The following is a 24,397-nucleotide window of genomic DNA, read 5'->3' as shown; positions in this document are numbered from 1 at the left end:
TACAGCATTCCCTCCGTATACGCGGGGGTTACGTTCCAAAAAAGCACCGCGTACGAGGAAACCGCGTATACTGAAACCAAGCTCTTATGGGATTTCAGGAGTTGCGTTCCTAGGAATCTCAAAATTTAGGAAAAATGTACAGAAAAATGATGAAATTAACGTATATTTAATACTTTATTGTGAAAAAAAGTCAGTTATACGCGATTGCTTGATTTTTCTTTGATAATCTTTGTATAAATCTTCGTAGATTTGAGCTGCTGTAGAACATATATGTTTAAAGTGCATGCTACGAGTTAATACGGGGTCTTCAGCTACAGCTTGAGTCAAGATAATTATAAAATTCAAGAGCTTCGTCTCGTATAGCTCGTTCACCGACAGGAATACTTTTGTGGAACAGATCTTGAAGCCACACCATTAACATTTCTTCCATTTTTGTAACGTTGAGATTCCGAGTGACTTTAGTAAGTACAGCATGTTTACCCAAATGTGCAGCGCTATTTCGAATATTGGCAGCGTTATCTCGTATGGTTCGAACTGTGGATTCATTAACATTAAATTTTCTTCCAACAGCCGCGACTTTCTCGCCGTCGTCGAGAAGATTTAAAATTTTAATTTTATCAGCAATGTTTAAAACTTTTCTGGATTTAGGTTTTGATGGTTTTTTTGCACTTGGAGCCATGATTTTGATTTTATTGCACAATAATATTTTTCAATGTCAACAATAAAAAAAATTGGTTATGTCTTGCAAAAAAATTGAGCTCCGAATTCGACTTAGATCCGCGTATACAGAGGACAAAAAGCGCGTATAAGGGAGGAATGTCTCAAACAGCAAACCGCGTAAGTCCGAAACCCGCGTATAAAAAATCCGCGTATAAGGAGGGACTGCTGTAATTAATTCTTAAAAAATTACGGATAAACTTACCATGTACCCTTTTTAATCTCTATAATGTAATGATTATATTTTCTTTTTAACAGGTTGCGAAATCCAAACTTGCAGGGCGAGATTTCGTGTGAGAAGATTGGATTGTCGTCATAGATTTTGTGTTCCATGCATCAGGAGCTTGAAAAAAAGGAGATGTCCAAAATGTTCAACTCCTATTGGCAATTATCTGCCTCCAAATCAGATGGGAGGAGAAAATTGGGAAAACGAGATGGAAACGGAGGAGCCTTTGTTTAATGCCATAAGTAATCGTTTGTTTTGTCTTCACAACGTAAACACACATTTAAAACTTGTTTTCTTTTCAGGGCAAAGAATCGACAACTGCAACTTTATTACGTTATAAACGCAATAATAATACAGACATTTAATTAATATGTTTTCGAGTTTTTTGTTATTTTTTTAAAAATAAATCACGGCATACATTTTCCACTGGAAATTGTGATTATATTTATTTATTCCCTTTTTCACCAACTTACCTTCCTTATTATCTTTAGAAAAACCGCAGCCAAGACATTGACATATAGTGGCTTTCTCCAAAAAATGATTACTATTATTTTTTTTAACAGTAATAATAAGTATAATAATATTTAAATTAGTAGTGAAAATTGGGAATTCCTTCTTGTGGGTTAAATTATAAAACTCTAAATTGTTGTAAATGGAAGTGTTAAAAATAAAAAAAAAAAAAAAAAAAAAACGTATTTTTAAACTTTTTATTTAAATTTTTTTAATAGTTTATATCTAGTCTATATATAAGTTTATATATAGGTTAATATAAGTCTATATGTAGTTTAGTCTATATGTAAGTTTAAATAAAATATTCAAATGTTCAGTTTAATATTATAAATTATTAATATAAATGAATAATAAAATGATTTAATTTTATTATTCATTTATAATATTAATCATCAAATACAAATCATCCTCTTCACTCTATTTACATTGATTATTTTCACCATTCAATTTTTACATTTTTTACTCCATCTTTTTTTTACTGTTAGTCGCCAAGCAAATATTGTACAAATCTTTGTTCGTTAGATTTTCGATAATCATGTCACAGCACTCAAGCGGCAGCCGACGGTGTATCAAGTCCCAGAGAGGATATACCGCCCAACGCCAGAAGAATCCTCTCGCTACTTTCTCGCACAGATGCAAAGCGCAAACCTCCTGATACTTTTTGGACATTTCACTGAAAGGATCCGATCTTGCAAACTTATAGTATTCATCATAAGTGACTATTTTCTCCGCCTCTTTGGGTCCCAATAGTAGTAGGTCGTGAAGCGACGGATTGGGACCTTCTTCGATCTCAATCTTTTCCTTCTTTTCCTTCTCATCTTCGTCGTCGTCATCGTCATCGGCAGGTTGTCTGATCTTCATCTCTTTCGCTTGGCTCGTGAATTCTTTATCGTCTTTTAGCAATTCTAAAAGGTCCGCTGACGATTCCTCGAAAAAGTTGTACTTGGCGAAGAGTTTCATGATCTTCAGAACGTCGCTATAGTCCAACTCGTATCCTCTTATCTGAAGGCTCTCGACGCAAGCCAGCAGACCAACCGCTGCCTCGAATTTAAAAATATTTTCGTCGCGCAAACTTGCAAAACACTCATCGAAATGACTCTCGGTAGGAAAAACGAACTTGGACAGATTGGCACCACGATCTAAGATTACATCGGTATGGTTCGGCACAGCACACGCGACTGCCCATTGAAGCGGTGTCCGACCCAACTTGTCCAAGGGGTCGATCTCGACGACCTGATTCAACTTGTCGTTGACCTTGAAAAATAACTTGGCCAAATCGTCTACATTCGTTACCCGAGCAACGAAATGGAGGGGAGTCGATCCTTCTGCATTGGCCAAATTCGGGTCAGCGCCTCTTTTGAGCAGCACTTCGGACAACTTCTTGTGGCCGTTGTTCAGAGCCAAGTGCAACGATGTGTAACCCTCTTGGTCTTGGGCGTTTATCTTTACCATCTGCTGTTTTTCATCGTTGATCGTTAAAAACAACTCCACCAAGGCAGTATTATCATAGTCGTAGTCGTTGTCGTCGTCGTCGTCGTCGTCGTCGTCGTCATCGTCGCCATTGTTGTCGCTGCATTTGTAAGAAATAATATGCAAAGGAGTCCCTCCTTCTTTGTTGACCGCATTCGGATCCGCGCCTCTCCTTAGTAGCAACTCAATCAAGTTTCTGTCGGGCTTATGCATAGCCAAGTGCAACGGTGTGTTGCCATTGTTTTCCTGGATGTTGATCTGCACCAACTGATTTTTTTCGTCGTTGATCCTGAAAAACAACTCTGCCAAGGCATAATTATCATAGCCGCCATCGTGGCCGTCGTCGTCGTTGTCATCGTCGAGATCGTGGTATTTGTAACATAATTCATGCAAAGGAGTCAATCCGTCCTCGTTGACAATGTTCGGATCCGAGCCTCGTCTCAGTAGCAATTCGATGGCTTTTTTCTTGCCATAGTCTAAGGCGACGTGCAGTGGAGTTCTGCCCTTCTTGTCCCGGGCATCGATTTGCAGCAGCTGGTTCAATTCATCGTTGATCTTGAAAAACCATTCCGCCAAGCCTTCGTCATCGTCGTCGTTGTCTATCTTGCATACGAGGTGTAAAGGAGTCCATCCCTTTCTGTCTATTATATTTGGATTCGCGCCATTTCTCAGCAGCAATTCGGCCGCCTCTTTGTCGCCGATGTCTAAAACTATCCAAAGGGGCGAATGAAATTTAGGATGCACAATATCGGGAGTGTGGCCGAGCTCGAGGAATTTCTGGATGACGACGCTATGACCTGACCAGCAGGCGACATGCAAATGTGTGAGGCCCGACTCGTCTGCGTAATTCACGTCATATCTGTCGTAGATTTTAAAAAGATCACTGACACACTCGATTTTCTCCTCCATAAAACTGCGATGCAACGGCGTTGTGCGACGCGACGATGACTTGTCGTCTCCGTTGATTTCCGTCGGCTCGTCTCTGTAGCCGGTAGAAGCCACGAAACCGATGATTAATTTTCCTGGGGCACTCACATCCACCATAGTTAAAGTAAGGGAATCGCAGAGAAGACGTTCGATTTCTTCGGGCCGAAAAACGTCCCGGAGGTTGGGAAGCTGGCCCTGCCAATCATCGATCAGAGGATGAAGATTACGGAGAAACTCGTATCGCTCTTCTAGGCTCTCCCAATTATTGACTGCACGTCGCAAGTCCTCCAGTTTTGCAAGGCTTACTTCGCCAAGGGGCTCTGTGTGCTCGCATTCGCAGACGTGGCTTTCGTGGTTGGACATCGTTTCACGCACCAACAAACAAACACAATCACTTATAATTTCAAGATATTAATTAATTTTTTTCACAAGAATTAGTTGCAACAGTCGATTAGATCTTCTTAGCTCAATATTCACGTTGGGGCGGCGTAGCTTGTACTGACTGTTTTCGTGTTCAACCGTCTATATTTCAGAAACTGAAGAGCACGTAGCACTATTCCATTTGAGAAAAACGTGGCTGATTGATAAAATTTGATGTACACTGAAAAAATGTTGCTCTGAATTAGTGATCAACTATGGTTCTGTATTGATAACGAAACTTTTGATAACGATGTAAATTATTCGTAAATATGATTTTATATGTATAAATCGAAGCGCATGCAGTGATAAAATGCTGAAGAAATTAAGTACTACGCGACCATTTTGCGTCGTTTTACTTATGCGCGGGGCGGAGCACGGTGTCAGGAATCGGCTAAAAAGTGGCCGAAATTCTTGCTTTGCTCGAATTTCGTCGCTAAAATAAAATAAAAATCATTTTCAGTAAACTTAGGTCAATATCAAAGTGGTGATGTAGCGTTTTAGGATATAACGCATCCTACTGAAAAATTCATCAAAATTATCGAAATTATTGAATTTTTCAGAATATTTCGGTATATTAAAACAGCAGTAGCTTTATTTAAAATGCACGTAGGATACTTTTAGTTACACGAATTTCAAGCTCTTGTGAAAACCTACAAGTCTATAGGCTTATAATTTATTTTATTTTGGTGACGAAATTCGAGCAAAGCAAGAATTTCGGCCACTTTTTAGCCGATTCCTGACACCGTGCGGAGCTTAGTAGAGTCGCACTGCAAACGCGACTGAAAAAGCAAGTTAAGTATTCTATAGACTCCGCCCAAGCATGACAGAAACGAAGGGGCATGATTACTGATGCACAGGATTTATTCCGCGAAAAATAATCCGATCGACAACTACGCGCCTTTAATTTCATTTTCCGACTTTCTGACTATTGTCGAGTTATGTAGACACAGATCTATATTACTCTCATAAAACGGAAATGATATCGAATTACAGAGTTATTTAGATTCGTGAAACCCGAGACACAAGTGATACGTCATCTTGCACCATCAATCAACTAGAAACAATAATGTTATTTTTTAAAGTTTATATTTAATAGCACTTTGAATGAAACAAACACCTTATTCTTATGTAATCAATTAATAACTTCATTTATGCTAGATGAGTAATACTAGTATGCACTGTTTGGAATATTACTTTAGCGTTTGTTTCATTCACAGTGGTATTTAATATGAACTCTGTGCAGAAAGTACTTGTGATTGAACTTTAAAAAGATAAATTAGTGTTTCTAGCTTGCTTCATGTCCTCAGAAAAAATATAGATCGTAAATGGAATTTCCGGTGTAAACAAATATTTTTAATGTTAAAAGCCAAGTCAAGCCAAAAAGAAGTGAAATAGGAGTAGATCATTCAGAAATCCAATTATCACCCTTATAAAAATTTCCTATAGGATCTCGCGAAATTCCTACAGGAGTCCTATAGGATTCCAGTAAGAATTTCGCGGGATCCTATAGGAAATTTTTATAAGGGCAGCCCATAATCAAAATTCAACAACATCTGATACTGTTAAAGAAGATTTTTCCAAAGAGCAACAACTTTTACACAAATATACACAACCATCAAAAGTCACTTCCAAACTTAAAAAATCCCCAGTCAAGCCCAAAAGTAGAAAATATTTGGATGCTTGCCCTGGAAGGAAAATAATCCATCAACAGACATCAACATCAACTCGGAATAAATCATTAAGAGAACAATTAATTCAAAATGAGTCACCAAATGGTGTAAGAATGATAAATAGAAAGTTATATGTATTGGAAAATTCGTCTGCCATTGATAGCATCATGGAAGTGGTCAAATTTTCGTTTTTGAATTATAACGATTTTAAGACTAGTAAGGACTTGAAATGTTCAAAAATTTGTAACAATGTTTGCTTAGTTAAATGTTTACTTCATTGCTTAACTTCTGGTCGATTTGTTAAATTTTACAACACGCGTGCTCAAGTGATGTTAAAAATAGGATCTTCTCAAGGAGACAGGATAAGCATCAATGAAAAAGTTGGATCAATTTTTGAAAAATTAATGAAACTCCACTATTCTCATGAAGTAAGTGGACTTTGCCTTATGTGCAAAGAAGTATTTTGTTGCGATGAACCGATTCTGGTTTTTTCAGAAACTGATAAGTTCACAATTGTAAATTTGGAGAAACTTGTCTAAAGTAAATTTTCAAATTTGCACATAAAATGTGATTGCATGGTATCATACAAGTTTGGAGCTTATCTTGCTATTGATATTGAAATATTAAAATTGTCAATGAAGCTTAATGAAATCCCAAATCAAATAGTACTTTTAAATTCCAACCAGGAATCTAATACATTTGTTCTTTCTGGAGTTATTGGAACTGATGAAGAGGCTCTTAATGACAATGTCAGTTATTGCAGAAGAGTAAACAATTTATGGGACAAGAGGAGCAACACTGCAAAGACAATTGCTAAACTTAAGAAATTACCATTAGTATCTCTAAAAATCCTGTTTTATGTAAAAATAACTGAACAATAGTTGTTAACAAAACCAAAATCTATTACTTATAAGCCATTTGTGTGATACTATTTCCTATATGAAAGATTTAGATTAGTTTACCTATTTAGTTGTAAATCATAAAATAATCTACACAAAGAATGTTAATATCAACTATAAGCAATAATATTTCAAAATTTTAAATAATTAGCGTTTATTTGGTGATCAGTTAATCACAAGTCATTATAGTCAAAAGCTTTTATTTTAAATAAAATTATTTAACCAATAATCATAATACTTATAGTACTTTTCTCTTCATGAATACATTCATTGATTATGAGACATACAAAGTGTCATATAAACCAAACCCTCTTTGTGCACTCATGGCTGTATTATCTTATTCATGTACATTTCATTGTATTCTATACTTGTTTGAACTTTAAAAATCAGTCATTTTTTCATAATCATAAGCATTATTTTAGATTCTTGTCAAACCCTTCAATTGTCAAAACAATTCAATTGTGAAGCGAACGTCAACTCTCTATTTAGACTATTACTTGGGTCGACTGCGGGCTCAGTTAATCTTATTGCTTGTGAGGATTGTCGTACTAGTATAAATGAAGCTGGAAGGCCATTAATAGTTGAAGATTCAACAGTTGAAAAATTTAGTGATACAGTAAATTTATCAACTAAAGACATAATAAGCCTATGTGTGCAAAGTGTCTTTGAAAGCACAGAATTGACATGTAGAAGCTGCCACAGTTCAGCAGAGAAAACACTATATAGCATACACTCTTTCATAATCATAGATATTGAATCTCTTTTTCTAAGAGCGGATTTCTTTTGTGACACATCAGATATACCACTGATTTTAACATAATCTAATTATACTTTACAATTGACTGGAATTATTGCATACCAGCCAAATCACTATGTATCATATTTATATTCAGCTTTGAATGACACATGGGAGTTAAAGGATGATACAAAGAACATACAAGACATTAGAAAAAAATTTTCTCATATTAAGATAAATGTTCTTGTTTACTGTAAAAAGTAACATTATATTATTTATTGTAATTAATGTAAGTGTAAAGTAGACATTCATTATGATGCCCTTTATCAGAAAAATATCAGTAAAAATTTAGTTTGATAATTACTTATTGTTGTAAGTTGTTACAATTTTTGACATTAATTTGATCTTAATAACATGAATGCTTTGTAACAAATGATTAATTATCAGAAATAAGCATTATCATAGATCTCTTTGCTGTCTTGATACTAGAATTGTTTAATATATTCTTACATGAACAATTGCGTTCTGTAAAAACTACTGAAAACCGTTTAGTTGCATTTTATTTTATACTTGACCATAATTTTATAAAAACTTTTCTACTTTCTCTGTGATTAGAGGAGTTCATTCTATTGAGTATTTGAAAAAATTAATTAAATTTATGACTTAAAATCTGTTTATAGGTATTTGTTAGAGCAAAACTCTAGGAAAATAAAGATTTGGTTTCATTAATATTGTTTGATCACTTGTTATCGTACTTTAATTAGCTTCAAAATCCATTTAAAAGTAACACATACATGTGAGCTTGTGAGCTTGCCAAATTTCATGTACACAAATACCCAAGCAGCAAAGGACAGAGCAAGTGTAGTTATAGAATTTGACTGGATTATTTTCATTTCGAGTTTGTTGTCATTGAAGTAGCATAATATACCACTGCTGCAATTTGTATTCCAGATACTCTTAATGAGCTTATAATCTTAATGAGAAGAAGATCAACTACTCAAGCATCATTCATCAGATTTTCAGAGTAGTAGTATGCGCCTGCAGTGTTTTCACATTCCATTTTTCGACTATGGTCGCGTAAATAAATTATGTGACGACGAGAGGAGAGTTACAATAAATTAAAAGTTTAGCTTAATTAATTGCAATTAATCTTTTATAACAATGAACATATTTGCAGAAGGCGTAAATTTTGGCACAGTTATTACGCCTAAATTTGATGTCATTTTATATACTGTTGTCTGCTGCATGTTCTGTTGCCCAACTTCTCACATCACCGAGTGATGGCGCGGGTGTCAGAATTTTAAAAAGAATGCAAATAATGTTTTTCGGATAAATTTATGCATATTATGCATCAAAGAGTGCATTTGTAAGCACCAATCGTTTGCGCTTTTCACGAACAAACCATTAGTTGCTCTCATCGTGTCAAAAATATAATAAAAATAAAAAATATGGCATGTTTCCTTTTGGGGGCTGGAATTCCCTTATAAAAATTTCCAATAGGATCCCGCGAAATTCCTATTGGAATCCTATAGGACTCCTGTAGGAATTTCGCGAGATTCTATAGGAAATTTTTATAAGGGTTACAGCACCCATTTTGAAAATTAACTTTTCCATGGAAAATTTTCCACGCGCAAACGTGAGATTTGGCAGTTTGATAAAACTTTTTACGCGCAAACGAATGATATTAATTTTAAAGGTGAAAAAGCACTTTTTCATAATCTGGTGGCTAACTTTATGGACCTTGACTTGAATATAGTTTTATTGGCAACACAAAGAAATTTGTACATAGCCACGTATAACTTTATGGACCTTCCGAGCGCAGCGAGTGGCGCCACCCCGTGGAAGTAATTGTAACTTACCTTGTATGGGGTTCTGCTCCGAAGAGAAAGAGAAAGTGTGCTGCGATGTGTTCGATGGTTATGTTGCGCGAAATGTGCATCGAGTTAATTCAGTGTAGTCTTGTTCTTGTAGTTGGTATTGATCACGAAGTTGATGAGTGATTCTGATTATGTCTCGGTGTTATCGGATTTCATGGATTCCGTGAGAATTGATTTTTTAAGACGAAAAAGCCTCGGAAAAAAGGATGTTCGATCTTCCGATTTTTTGGATAACGTTGATAGAGAAATGCGTACCGTTATTCTTTGCTTAAATAGCTGTAATTTCACGTAAGCTCTTCAATCAGTCTCAATATTTTTGATTAAGATGATCAATGACACTTTTTTTCGTTCTTCACTCGTGGACTACTCAAACTAGACTAATGAAATTAGGTACCTAAGCCATCGAGCGGAAACACAGAACAATTAAGGAGGCTCTTTCGCTGCAATGTTTTTTACATTAAGCGTGCGGAGAGCTAATGCATGGTGCAGCACGCAACGTACTGCGCATGTGCTGTGCCACTAGTCGCGAGCAGTCAGCAGAGTAGTATAAGAATTTTTTTATTATATAATTGTTAAATATTCATTAACAAATTTATTTAAAGAATTTTAGTGTTAATATTTTTTTAATAAAAGAATTTTTTTACAGAATTTATACTATTTTTTTTTTTAAGCGCATTTGAATTTCACGCGCTTTCGTGCGCACTGCAATGCTGCTGGCTGCTTCGAGTCGCCCCCCAAAATTGACCATATAAAGTGGATTATCTTCTTAGAACGGTCAGCTACCCCAATTTTTTTTTACAGGAAACGATTCGTGAAACTCTAACGAATCAATTGATATAAATTTTTTGAGGATGTAGAATTTTTTACAAAAGTTATTAACGAAACAAGATCATTTCCTATACAAGTCCATGTTAAAATTGCAATTTTCGACAGCATTTTTCTCGGAAACGAGTTCAGCTACCCCCATTTTTTTTTCTTCCGACATAATTGTGAGGCTCTAACGAATTGATTGATATAACTTATATGAGGACGTAGAGTTTTTATCAATATCGAAAGAGCCTCCTTAAGTACGCGAAAAAACGACTCATTCACGAGTTCTGAGTTTTGACTCGAGTGGAAACGTAGTAAAGTGACATCTACGGTCAAAATAGCAATTTTTTCGAAACAGACTGAAGAATGTACGCGCGCGAAGCGCGCTTGAAAGTTATAACCTCAAAATACGAATGACAAAATTGACGCGCGCGAAGCGCGTCTCAAACGTCTATAGATTTAAATCCGTTCTATTGTCCAAAATTAATAGTAAATTTTATGTATACATTTGCTCAATTCCCAGTATTTTCTAACGTGATGATGGAGTTTTTTCATTGCCAAGCCAAAGCAGCCAGTTCAGCCCCATGTGAAGCTTATTTCAAAGATCTCAAGCACACGTACGATCTGAAAAATCTTCCGAATGCAAATAAATGTATATTGCAGCATAAACAAGTGATTGAGTCACAGGTAAAATTCGCCATGGGCGAAATTAAAAAATATGAATTACAAGACTCATAACACACTTGTATTTTCACTATACTTATTTGCTAAAAGCAACGTTTTTGGTGTCTCAACTTCTTACTTATCACGAACACTTTTCTACAAACATATTACTAACAAAAACAGATCAAATAAAATGACATTTATCTAGCTGATAAAATAAAAAATACTACATGTTTTGTTTTCAGCAAAACTGTGGTTCTAATAGATTTGAAAAAACATTAATCGTAACATTAACAAAAACATGAATCTCTTGTATACATGCATTGTAAATGGATGTTCTTAGTAGTAAACGAGAATCAGATTATTTTCTTGCATTCACCATCGATTATATGACTGCTAATATTTGTGTATTACATGCATACGAAAAAAAGTTAAACAAAAAGATCATACAACTGTACTGTCACTTTATCAATCGCACCTTCTTCAGAAATACAAATTTCGATTGGTTTTTTTTTAAAAATTAGAGAACTACGTTAACGATTGATTCAAGCGTTAGTAAAATACATGAGTCTAGTATAATTTTAATACATTTGAAACGGCTTAAAGACTGAGATAGTTCATAAAATTTTTCTAATACTACTTTTTTCATTTGTGAATCAAGCTATACACAGTTTTATAATTTAAAGAAATCAGTATATATATGTTGAAAATTGAGAAAATGCTATTTTTATGGTAAAAAGTTTTTTCAAGAGCTTTAATTAAAAATCAATTAATGAATTAGTTCTGATCATTTCCAACAGTATTGAAACTTTAAATTTGAGAGAAAGTTAAAAAGTGTAATGGATCTCTATGCATTGTCTTAACTTTAAATATCAATTCTATATAATCATTCAAAATCATGTATATATGTACAAATATTTACTATTCAAGTGATAGTTGTGAAATTTTTTTTCTCTCAAGGATATACCTTACATACAGATTATTCGCAAATCATGTAGATTGCATTATAAAAATCCTTGCATCTGTTACTAAATATTGACTCAATACTAGTTGAATTGAATCGATTCAAATTTTAAAACTGAGCGTCATTGATTGCCTACTATCATACTAGCTGCATGCGCTGTTAATTTTTCCTTAATTCTATCCTATTAAAAGATAATAAACGATTTCAATATTTTTTAAATAATTTTCATGAAAACTAAATACGTAGTAAAAACTTATTTTGAGTTTTTATCTTACCAAATGCATATAACATTCATTTCCACAAAGTTCAGGAAATGGTTTTAGATCTGGTCCTTTGGACTTTTTTAGGTTTTGTCCAGAATGACAGACTTGCAAACCTGTTAATTTAAAAAATTTTATTTTCAATCGGAATTTTTTTTTATGCATTTTTTAAAGTCAGGACAATAAATTTTAATGATTAAACAATACATCAATGAATTCAGTAAAACCGGTAGCAAAAGAAAGTTCTTTGTAACTGGATTGTAAGTTTTATTTTGCCTGGTAGAGATGCTTATTTATTAAAAGATAAAATTTAATCATGTGAATAATAGGTTCAGTCAGAATTCATCATGAGCAGTATCAAAAATTAAAAATATCAACTGTAAATATTGTAAAAGTACATATGATGTAAAAAGCAGCCATACTTGAAACATCTTCTGCAGAATAATGTGTGAAAAGAGTGCATGGTTTGTTCTCTGCAAGTAACACCATCGATATTTGGAGTACATTGTGGAGGAAGAGAATTTGGATCAGACCTTTCTGTCGGTTCAACGCACTTTTCTTTTAATTCTTCTGGTTATTATGAAGGACAGTTTCATCTTTAACCATGAAATTTTGTTGTATCGGAAAGAACAAATATTTAATTAAATGATTTTTCAAATAGACTCAATAATAAATAAAATTTTGGGATATTAAGATTTGAAAAACAAAAAATTCTTCAGAAGGAGAATTACAAAAGTTGTATTGCGTGGCTTGGTACCTCTGTAAGTACAAGAATGATTTAGATCCTGATTTGATATTGGAGCTGCATTGTTTTGCTCTGCACTCTGAAGCAATAAGTTGTTAATTTTCTTATAATGATTGTAAATAGCAACACTGAGGACTTTCTTAGCGCATTCTTATTTATTTTATATTTATACTTATTACTTAGCGTATTCTTGTTTATTTTGATTCTCAAAAATCTGTAAAGAATAATTAGATCAATTTTTGAAAAAATGAATTACAGACTATAGACGTACTTTTTTAGGAGGTCTAGGTGGTTTTCTGTAGAATCCTTGTTTGTTATATTCTGGTTCAAGAGCTTCTTTGAGACTTCTTTTAGAGTCCATTTCAGCAAGACCAAAGAAGTGATGGGATTTTTCACATTTGACAAATCTAGTTGAACCTAAAATTATAAAACAGTGCTTAGATTAAGCTTTCAACTTTTTAGGAAAAAATAGAAAATGAATAAAAAAGTTACAGAAAAATGTTTTAACATGTGTACACGGATCTTGACACTTTGAACAAATGAGATTGTTTTTTCTATCTCCGTTACTACTACTTGTTTATCCACCAGTAGTTGCGCTATTCCCAATTGTAGTTCTTTAGTTCTTATTCCAGAAGTAGAAATGGTTTGAGGTGTCACTGGGGATGAAGAAAATGAACTGGAGGCATTGAATAAAGAATTATCAGTCTAAACCGTCTACTCACCATGATTAGAGACATGATTCGAGATGGCCAGTTGAGCTTTATCAATTAGGCAGCATTTTACAGAGCTCATATTGATGTCAAATTAAATAAAAATTCACACGTGCAAAATTATCTAGACTGATGAAGAATCAGATCTATAACATGAAATTCACACAAACTTTGATGAGTGTTTGCAATATGTTAAAGCAAAAATGAGTAATGTATTTAGGACCTGAGTATTGCAAGGTTTTAGATACATAATTACAGATAATTATTTATGAAGCAAGGTATATCTAATTTAATAATTTAAAGAATTAATATAAATTGAAGATTGACAAAATGCTATTTTTATGGTGAAAAGTTTTTTCAAGAGCTTTAATTAATTTATGCTGTATTTGTTTTTTCTTTGTAATGTTACTGCACAAGTTCATTGATGAATAGAAATCAGTGCAGGTAATTAAATAACTTTGATCGGTTTGATGGAAATGATTCTTGAGAAATTAAAGCACACTATAGATTTTGGTGGTTAATCTGGTAACCCATGGAAAAACTAATGCAGCGATTCTTCATTTGTGTAACTCGTACTTACTTTCAAGGCCTGATTACTTTTGATAAATTTGATTCATTACAAATCATTTCAGCAAAATGTCTTTATCGCTGAGTCTGGCTAGTGTGTTGCTAATGAAGCTGCAATATCCCTCTCTGCATATATCCCTCTCTGCGACTAAGAAATTAGAGCTAGAATATTCAAACCACAAGCATCTTGATTTTTGTTTCATGTCTTGGGATGACCTTTTCTGTATTTGAGGTATTTCTTCTATATCTATTGAATATTTTTCATAATATTGTTTTTTGACAATTTTTGAAAGTTAATCCAAAAGAAGTTTTGTAGATTTCTACACGCAAAAAAATATAAAATGTATAATAAACGTTGAAAGACAACAAGTCAAAAAATGATGATAAGGATAATACTTACAGAAGATTTATAGAATATTCATAATAGCTTTAAATATTTTCTCCATTGATTAAATGTAAGCTACTAGAGATGCACACAAAACAAATGGCTTTATTTATTGTAAACATGTTGTCACGATACTTGATTTTGAATGAAACGCCAATTGAATTACTGGTATCCAACTGTTAAATTGATGAGACAGAAAACCCTGGATTGTTCTTCTTCTTCTTCTTCTGTGGCTCCGACAGTGAGCAAGCTCTGTGTCATACGGCCATTAACGGGCTTTGAAAAGGCGGGAGATTGAAAATGAAATGTTAGAGAGCGAATATTAGAGTTTTTTGTTGCATTTTGATAGAAATTTGCAAAAAATTTCTGCCCTGGATTGTGATTTGTGAGTGTAAACACAGGCCACAGTGCGCTGCGTAACGCGCGCCGCGCAATCGCAGACTCGCGCCTGGGGGTGCGAAAAATAATGATATCGCAAAAATCAGTTATTATGCATTTTCCGGGGAAAGTAATTAAGCAAACGTTAGGTAATAAGTTAAGTAATTAGTTAAAGTAATAAGCAAACGTTCTGTGCATGAATATTTTCACTTTGGTGCCTTGAAACCATAAAAAAATGACGACCCAGTTGAAAAAAATTGCGTGGATATCCACGCTGATTCCACGTGGATCATACAGGGATTCCTTGAGGATGGGACATTGATTCCACGTGGATCATACAGGGATTCCTTGAGGATGGGACATTGATTCCACGTGGATCGAACATGGATCATATAAAGAGTCCACGTACGTAAACCGTGGGGATTGGCACGGAAATCCTCGTTGATTTTCGATCGATCCACGGGGATTTTTGCACAAATCCTCGTTGGTTTTCGATCGATCCATGGGGATTGCGCGGAAATCCTTGTTGATTTTCGATCGATCCACGGGGATTGCGCGGAAATCCTCGTTGATTTTCGATCGATCCACGGGGATTGCGCGGAAATCCTTGTTGATTTTCAATCGATCCACGGGGATTGCGCGGAAATCCTCGTTGATTTTCGATCGATCCACGGGGATTGCGCGGAAATCCTTGTTGATTTTCGATCGATCCACGGGGATTTTTGCGCAAATCCTCGTTGATTTTCGAGCGCATGCTCGCGAACAAGTTCCACAGCTACGAGGATTGAAAAAAAATCAGCGTGGATCAGTCGAAAATCCGTGGTGATTCGTCGCAAATCCTCGTGGATGTTTTGAGCGCGTGCTCGCGAACAAGTTCCACATCCACGAGGATTGAAAAAAATCAGCGTGGATCAGTAGAATATCCGTGGTGATTGCATTTTTTTCAGCCCATGATCGATCCACGAGGAATCCCTGTATGATCCACGTGGAATCCCTGTACGATCCACATGGAATCCCTGTATGGTCCACGAGGATTACTAATCCTCGTGGATTTCCACGTGGATATCCATGCAATTTTTTTCAACTGGGGATTTTATAAAATTTCTAGCAAGCGTCTTCGATGGGTCGTAAATCTGCAGCGGTGACACGAATAATTACTTTTTTCTTTTATTCTTAATGCGCAAAAGATTCTACATGCCCCTGTAAAACCTCGTCTAATTCTAATTTTTGGACTTGCTAACATTACAAAACCCGTTACCGACAGTAGTCAAAATAATTCATGCGAGAATATATTATAATATTGGACGACAATTGATATGATAAAAAAAGTTCACATTCACAAAATAACAAATTCTATTTATTAATTATTTATAATTGGCGTTCGTAAATTATAAAAAAATATCTTTTTGAATCCTGTAATTGTACTTGTTGATATATTTTTTAACATAATTATCGTCAGCGTGATGCCAATTATCATGCACTTTAGTAAAAGCTGTATAACGGTCTTCTACAATACTTTCTCCATGATGACAAATAAAACTTCTTAATTTATAATTTTTGCTTAACGACACATCTGTGGATCTAAATACGGTATTCATTAATATTATACACTCGGCAACAAAATTATCGCAACAAAAAAATTCATCGAAATTTTGTCGATTTTCAAATGCTTCTATCTTGGGCTAGATTTATCGTATCGACACGCTTTTTTTTTTAATTTCTTGGAAATTTTGTCCTCTTTAAATCCATATAAATTAAGATAAGATTTGAGTTAATGTTGAGTTACCAGTAGTATTTGAGCGTGACCCTAAAAATTACTGAAAAAAAATGACTGTTTGAACGTGTACCAGTACCACAGTGATTTTTTTATCGAAATCTAACATACACCATCGCAAAGTGCTCTTTTTAACGAGTAATTTAAAAAAAAAAGACCTCTCTACGATTTTTTTAACGCCCTGTAAGTCGATTTGAAGATACCATTTAAAGTACGTAAAATCCCCCGTTTACCTGAAATCAAGACGATTTTCTGGGCATTTTGCGTACATAAACCGGACCTTCAAATCGACCTACAGGGCGTTAAAAAAATCGTAGAGAGGTCTTTTTTTTTTAAATTACTCGTTGAAAAGAGCACTTTGCGATGGTGTATGTTAGATTTCGATAAAAAAATCACTGTGGTACTGGTACACGTTCAAACAGTCATTTTTTTTCAGTAATTTTTAGGGTCACGCTCAAATACTACTGGTAACTCAACATTAACTCAAATCTTATCTTAATTTATATGGATTTAAAGAGGACAAAATTTCCAAGAAATTAAAAAAAAAGCGTGTCGATACGATAAATCTAGCCCAAGATAGAAGCATTTGAAAATCGACAAAATTTCGATGAATTTTTTTGTTGCGATAATTTTGTTGCCGAGTGTAGTAATAAAATAATTTGTTTAATAAGAAGAATAAAGTGAGAACTAACTTTAAAAAATTTAAATCTAGATAATCAGGAACGTAGACCGGCTGGCAAATTTTATTATTATTCACGCTGAATCTGTTCAGAGCCAACAGCACGAACTTTGTATACTTGGATATACAAGTGCGTTGATGATGTAGTACTTTTCAAGCATTTAGAACATTCTTGTTCTCTCATTATTTTTAATTTTGAATAAAAGGTCTGTTAAATTTATATTTTCTTGTTTATGATCATTATCCATGGACAAAACATAATATTATGATCTTCTTCCAAAGATATGCCATTATTTGTACCGTTATAACATATTTACTGCACAAAAGACTTTTTTTCAAGGTGACAGTAAATAATTCGTCCAGAAATCTATTTTGCCTATCACTTGCTCCATAGACTTATTTAAAATGACACAAAAGACTTTGAACAAATTCGGTATAGTCCTGTTGCTCTCTCGATGCATACGACGACACATTTCCAACATTGTCGACTTTGTTGAAAACAACTAAATTATAAAATACAAATTCAATAAAATTATATAATAAAGCCGATGTAATTGATTTTAAATTAAATATACTCACTTCTTCAATGTTGAAATTTCTTGATCGTTCGATTTAAGTGCTTGCAAGCATGCTCTCAATTTCAAAAACAATTTTAAAATAATCGAACTGCAAGTTACTCCTTTAATACACGAAGAATTGTATATCGGTAATGAAAATAAAACTTGCACGGTAGAATTAACATTGGTTTCCATCATCAGAGAGTCCAACAACTGAATAATCGATCTGAATGATCTGGGCTAGTGAACATACAAAGTGTACAAATATTTTCGTTAAAAAAGTATGCTGCACAATTCTCGTGAGCCTTTCGTTTACAAAAGTCACACCTGTATTGTAAAACTTGAGTTTTATTCTCACAACCTATGCACACTCTGTCGATCAAGAGACGAAGAATTTTGCATAATAGTTTGAGCCAATATAACTCTATAATTATCTGGACATTCTGACGAATAAGTATTATCATAATAATCTTTCTTCGCTATGAAATTCATATATTTTATGACATATATAACGCAGTTATACAAATCTTCTTGAACGCTAAGCACGAATTGCTCGAGAAATCGGTAGATTTTGATGAACGTTTGCTTAAAGATGAAGGATTTGCGAAAAAACGAAAGATAAAATGATTGTTCGGAGTCTGTCGCTATACGACTTGATCCGGATGCGACTTGAAGAGGCAGAAAGGCTACTCCCTTATTTCATGCTTATTATATTTTATGCCAACCGATGCTTATTTAAACTTGAAACACGGCTGCCGCTAATTTCAATGAGGAATGCGCCATCTTTCTCAGAAGATAGGGAAAAAAATTAGAACTCATTTTTAAAATTCATTCATATATTTATTTCAATAATATGGAAAATATAAAACATAAATAACACTATCAATGCGTATTCCAGAAATCATAATTTTTGTCTCTCGTTTTATTAAATTCATAACAAGATAAATAAGAACCGTTATGATTTTTACACATGTTTATAATTACTACATCTTGTAGTCTCATTTGAACTTTTTTAGCTCTCGCTTACCCTCAGTCTTTTATTATTACATTTTATTACATATTTTATTACATCTTTCTCACTGCCGTTATGTTTTGGGCTGTTAACCGCCAAGAAAATATGATACAAATCTTTGTTTTTCAATATCTCGAGGATCATCTCGCACATCTCAAGTGGCAGCCGATAATGTATCAGCTCCCAGAAGGGCTCCAGTGCCCAGCTCCGGAAAGATCGTCTCGATAATTTCTCGAATAGATCCATGGCACAACTCTCCCAACACGTATGAGGAAGCCGAAGAAATTCTTTCGATTTAGCGAACTCAAAGTAGTCCAAATGTGTGACTAATTTGGTTGCTTCTTTGGGTCGTAGCTGCATCAAGTCGTAGAGCGACAGAAATGACTGTGTGGCTTCCTCTCTCTTCTTCTTTTGCTCCAATTTTTCGTCGCCCTCGTCATCGTCGTCATCATCGTCGTCAAAACGTTGCAACCCGCTCGATTTTATCATTATGTCTTTTGCTTTTTTCGCGAACTCCTCGTCATCGCACCAAGATTTATCGGTATCCACTAAGTTTTTGATAATTTTCAACTTGTCGAAAAAGTTCACAATCGTCATGATGTCGCTTCGGTCCAATTGGTATCCTCGTTTTTCAAGACTCTCGACGATGGCCAAAGCCCCAGATGCTACTTTCATGGTAATGCTAGTGCTAAGCGGATATTGAGTTTTTGGAATAATGCTCTCGGCGTAGTAACTATCAGTTGGAAAAACGAAGCCAGACAGATCAGCACCACGATCCAAGAGTACATTGACGGTGCGCGGCAAAAAATTCGCCACGGCCAACTGAAGTGGTGTCCGGCCCAACTTGTCCAGAACATCGATTTGCACAGTGTGATCAAGCTCTCTGTTCACCTCCAAGAAAATCTCTGTCAAATCATCATTGTTCCAGTAGACTTTGCAGATACTGTGCAGGGGTGTGGATCCCTCGTCGTTGGCCAGATTCGGATCCGCGTTTTTTATCAGTAGAAATTCCATAACCTTCCTCTGGGAAACAAATCCCACGACATAGTGCAGCGGTGTGTTACCTAATTTGTCCCGTGCATTGATCTCCACTGGACGATATTTTTTGTGGCTGAGTTCGAACAACATCTTTACGATGTCGACATTATTGAATTTTTTGCAAACAATGTGCAGAGCATTCAATCCATCTTCGTTGGTTGAATTTGGATTGGCACCTCTTCTCAGCAGTTCCTTGACCACCGCTGTGTAACCAGCGGCCAAAGCCAAGTGCAGAGATGTGTTACCTGACTTGTCCCTGGCGTCGACATTCAACGGCTTATTCAATTTCTCGCTGTAGTCGAATAACATCCTGACCAATTCAGAATCGTCGTAGCCACTCTTGCTAGCAATGTGCAGAGCATTCAATCCATCCTTATTGGCCAAATTCGGAATAGCGCCGTGTCTCAGCAGCAACTCGACTATCACCTTGTTCCTTTTCTCTATTGCGAAGCGTAGCGGCGAGTGGCCCGTTTTCGTCACGAGGAGATTAGGATTCTGGCCGAGCTCGAGAAACTGTCGGGCTGCGTCGTCGCAGCCGTACTCACAGGCCAGGTGAAAGTGCGTCAGTCCATCTTCATTCGTGTAGTTCGTGTCGAATCTATCGAATATTTTAAAGAGGTCATGAATCACCGCTTGCCTAAAAAGAGAAAAACATCTGGACGCGTGATGCAGCGGTGTAGTGCGACGCAACAGTGGCTTGCCGTCTTCATCGACTTCGGGCTCGTTTTTGTAGCCGGATTTGATCACAAATTCGATAATTTTTTTCCCTTTACAATCGTCGCTTATTTTGCCGGCCATGAAACTTATAGAATTCGAGAGAAGACGCTCAATTTCTTGTGGGCGGAAAATTTTTTGAAAATCTGGATATGGGCCTTCCCAATCAATGATTAAGGTAAAAAGTAGATGGAGAAGACCACGTGGCTCTTCTTCGATCGCCCAATTGAGCTTTTCTAGTAAGCTAGTTAATTTTTCTAATTTAACTAACGAAGCCATTGTTCACAATGTAAAATATATAACTTTTTTATCACAAAAATCACTTGCTCACACACAAACCCAACCACTGATAACGTAAAATATTTAATGTTTTTCACTATTTAGTCAACGCGATCTCTCTTATAGCTGTGCGCGCTGTGGCGTTCCACCGTGAACTGGCAGTGCATACACGTGTTGTCCACCAAGCTGCCGGCGGCCGAAGCTTGAAGCCACTGCCCCAATAAACCTGGCGTGTTGTCACGAACTGGTCACGGCATGCTGTTGCGGCATTCCGTCATAATGTCGTCATTTTGTTGTCACGAAGTTGACCAATTATAAAGAGCACGGCGTGATGTCATCATGACATCATATTGCGCGCGCTCAAAATCAAACATTTTCAAGGCATGGCGTGCCGTCAAACTGCTGACATATTATGACAGCATGTCGTGCCGGCAGAATTTAAGCATTCTGTTAGCACAATTTTAATTAATGCTTATAATATAAAATTATTTTTTCAATTAAACTTATGATTATAGTAAATGATTGAAAACAAATATTATAATATATTCATCATTTATTGTCATCCATTTTTTACATTCTAATATAATTACAACCATAATTGAAAAGAAGGATCAAGACGAAGGTCGATTTCCTGTTCACGGCATAATTTTCGCGCGATAACGCTATTCTTGGAAAATTCATTCTTTTGTTGCCAACTGCCAAGAGAACTACAAGTGTTTGAGCCCGCTGTTTTAGTGCATCTTTTTTAAGTTTCTCTTGTTGTTGGTGATTATTGGTGATAATTGTTGGTTGCGGTGCTTTTAGTTGCTACATCAGGTGCTACTTTTTTGGTAAGTTTCTATTTTTATGATAAAAACTTATTGTATATTCTTTACAAAAATTTATTGTCACTCCTTAACCTTGTAAGTGCATCCCTGTAACAATAAATCATAGTGCATCCCTGTAAAAATATATAACAATCATGTAAAGTAGTAATTTGTGAGTTTACACAAAGATATATAGTGTACTAGATCAACTTTGGTATGTCAAATTAATTTTGTGTTAAAACTATTTTCTTATGATGCTATACAAAGACGATGCATAAATTTTTATCTGTTGCTCGCTTTGCATAGATATGTTCCACTTGATCAATCGTTTAGTTGGTCAGTTCTTCTACAAACTCTACATTAGATCAGTTTTAACGTAGTAAAATTGAATTATTTCATGTAACAACTTTTGAGGCACTATCGACTAAATACTATTTGAGTAGACTATTGACTATTTGACAACACTATTGAGTAAACTACTTATATGCTGAAAAATAAGTTAAATATACAATGAACTTGGCGTACTTGTTGATTTGTTACTTTAGCTTTTTGTACAAAGCTGGAAAATTAATACTATTGTAGGTATTGTTGTAACGTATAGTGTATATATGACACTATTGATAACATGATGATTAAAAGCGTGCAAAGCATAACGATTCAACAGATACGCCAAATTGATTGCATATTTAACTTGTTATTCAGCATATTTATGGTATATTCAATATTGTTGTCAAATAGTTAGTCAATAGTTTACTCAAATAGTATTTAGTCAATAGTGCATCAAAAGTTGTTACATAAAATAATTCAATTTTACTATGTTAAAACTATCCCAATGTAGAGTTTGTTTATGAACCGACCAACTATAGGATTGAATAAGTAAAACATGTCTACGCAAACAACATATCTATGCAAAGCGTGCAACAGGTAATAATTTATGTATCAACTTTATATAGCAGCTCTAAAAAGAATTTAAACATGAAATTAATTTGGCGTACCAAAGTTAATCTGGTACACTATAGTTCTTTATGTACCCTGACAAATTATTACTCTATACAATTGATAACATGGTAATTAGAAGCGTGCAACAGCAGTTCTAAAATCACATCATGTAATCAAAACAAATAACTTTGACAGGTGAGAGGTTAAGTTTCTCATAGACTTATACTCATGCAGAAAGTGTCTGCTGACTAAAATAAATGTTTATGTTTTCTGCTACTTTAATAATATTTACAATTAGAAAAAAAATTATTTAGAAAATAGGGTAAAGTGGCTACCCAATAAACCTTGCGTGGAAAGCTCGATCTGGGCACGGAGTGCCGTCACGACAAGCAGTCACAATGCTGTCAACGTGTCGTCATAATATACAAAGATTTTAGAGAGCACGACGTTGTGGCATTGTGCTGACATTATGCGCGGACTTTCAAACGTGATTTTTGAAAGCATGGCGTGGCAGTATTTTGACAGCACGCTGTGCATTTTGCTATATGCAAACATTATGAAAGCATAATGATGACACGATATGCTGTATACAAAAAAATTTATACTTTCATGTTATAAATTAATTAAAAATATATAATGATCGCTTACCTTAATTAGGAGAATATATAAGAACAAGCAAACATAGTTTTTTAAAAGTTGATGATTTTCAATTACGAATGCAGATATAAATGTGACTTGAATGTTAATAAATATTATAAATTGAGTATAGCAAACTCTTTATTTTTACTACTTTATTACGTAAATAAATACATATTACATTTGAATTATGAAACATGTATTATAATAATTATAAGTCCGTTCGATTCAAGACAATCGTCAATCGTTCTCACCTCCCTCCCCCATACATGCATATGCGAACCGCGCAAAATTGCGCCTAAATTGTTCATTCGTTGTTGAACGTTCGCGAACGAAACTTCGAGTTTTCTCTCGCTCTTTGTTTCTCTGTGCTGGCTGAAAATATCTGTTTGCTTTTCTTTCAATCCAAAAACAGAATTTTCATCGAAGTTGGATCTGGTTGGACCTACGATTGCTGTCTAAAAGGTAAGTTTTCATTATTATAATATAAGTATTTAATAATATATTGTAAATGTACACAACGTATGTACATTAACCCCTCTAAGTTTTTATCAGCTCCTGTAATCAAAATAGAAAGTCTTAAACCATATCTTATATGATAGCCTTATGCCCAAGTCTAAAAGGCTTAATTAGAAAAAATTAAAATAAATAAACTGTATCGATGCATACAGATACTATCAAGATCATATCCATTGGGAAGTCTTTTCTTAGTTATTGTATGTCAATTCTCAACTATGCAACAATTGATAGTTGTTCTTTTTTCCTTTTTGGGCCCTTAAGTGCTTCTCAAAAGTTTTATACATACAATGAATTGTCTAATAATTAACTTGTTCTTTAACACTTGCATCAAAACATGAGTTTTTTCATTATATTTTTGCTCGCTGACAAAGCCCATCAACATTAATTTGTCCTGGTGCCTTTCAAGTGTACACTAATAAGAAGATTACACTAGAAGTAAATTCAAATATAATCTATTATGAGAACATGCAAAGTTTTAACTACATTTTTAAGGGGGGGGGGGGGGGGGGG

The 24,397-nt window shown here is 34.8% G+C and overlaps 2 protein-coding genes across 2 annotated transcripts; both read right to left on the bottom strand.

Annotated features, from left to right (window-relative positions):
* Positions 1-1,822: 1,822 nt before the first annotated feature.
* On the bottom strand, positions 1,823-4,213 carry LOC106653348 (ankyrin-1-like). Its single transcript, XM_023457943.1, has 3 exons — positions 2,324-4,213; positions 2,102-2,263; positions 1,823-1,870 (listed from the first exon to the last, which is right to left on the bottom strand). Exons 1-3 carry the CDS (start codon positions 4,211-4,213, stop codon positions 1,823-1,825), a joined length of 2,100 nt encoding a protein of 699 aa, XP_023313711.1.
* Positions 4,214-12,010: 7,797 nt separating this feature from the next.
* Positions 12,011-14,247, bottom strand: LOC106653349. Its single transcript, XM_023457942.1, has 7 exons — positions 14,185-14,247; positions 13,617-13,750; positions 13,387-13,550; positions 13,166-13,311; positions 13,074-13,108; positions 12,165-12,265; positions 12,011-12,070 (listed from the first exon to the last, which is right to left on the bottom strand). Exons 2-7 carry the CDS (start codon positions 13,684-13,686, stop codon positions 12,011-12,013), a joined length of 576 nt encoding a protein of 191 aa, XP_023313710.1. The 5' UTR covers positions 13,687-13,750; positions 14,185-14,247.
* Between the last annotated feature and the right edge of the window lie 10,150 nt (positions 14,248-24,397).

The sequence above is a fragment of the Trichogramma pretiosum genome, unplaced genomic scaffold, assembly GCF_000599845.2.
Source record: "Trichogramma pretiosum strain Unisexual culture from Peru unplaced genomic scaffold, Tpre_2.0 scaffold35, whole genome shotgun sequence".
Classification (NCBI taxonomy): domain Eukaryota; kingdom Metazoa; phylum Arthropoda; class Insecta; order Hymenoptera; family Trichogrammatidae; genus Trichogramma; species Trichogramma pretiosum.
The sequence above is the reverse complement of the archived record's forward strand: the minus strand, read 5'-3'. Positions and strand labels throughout refer to the sequence as shown.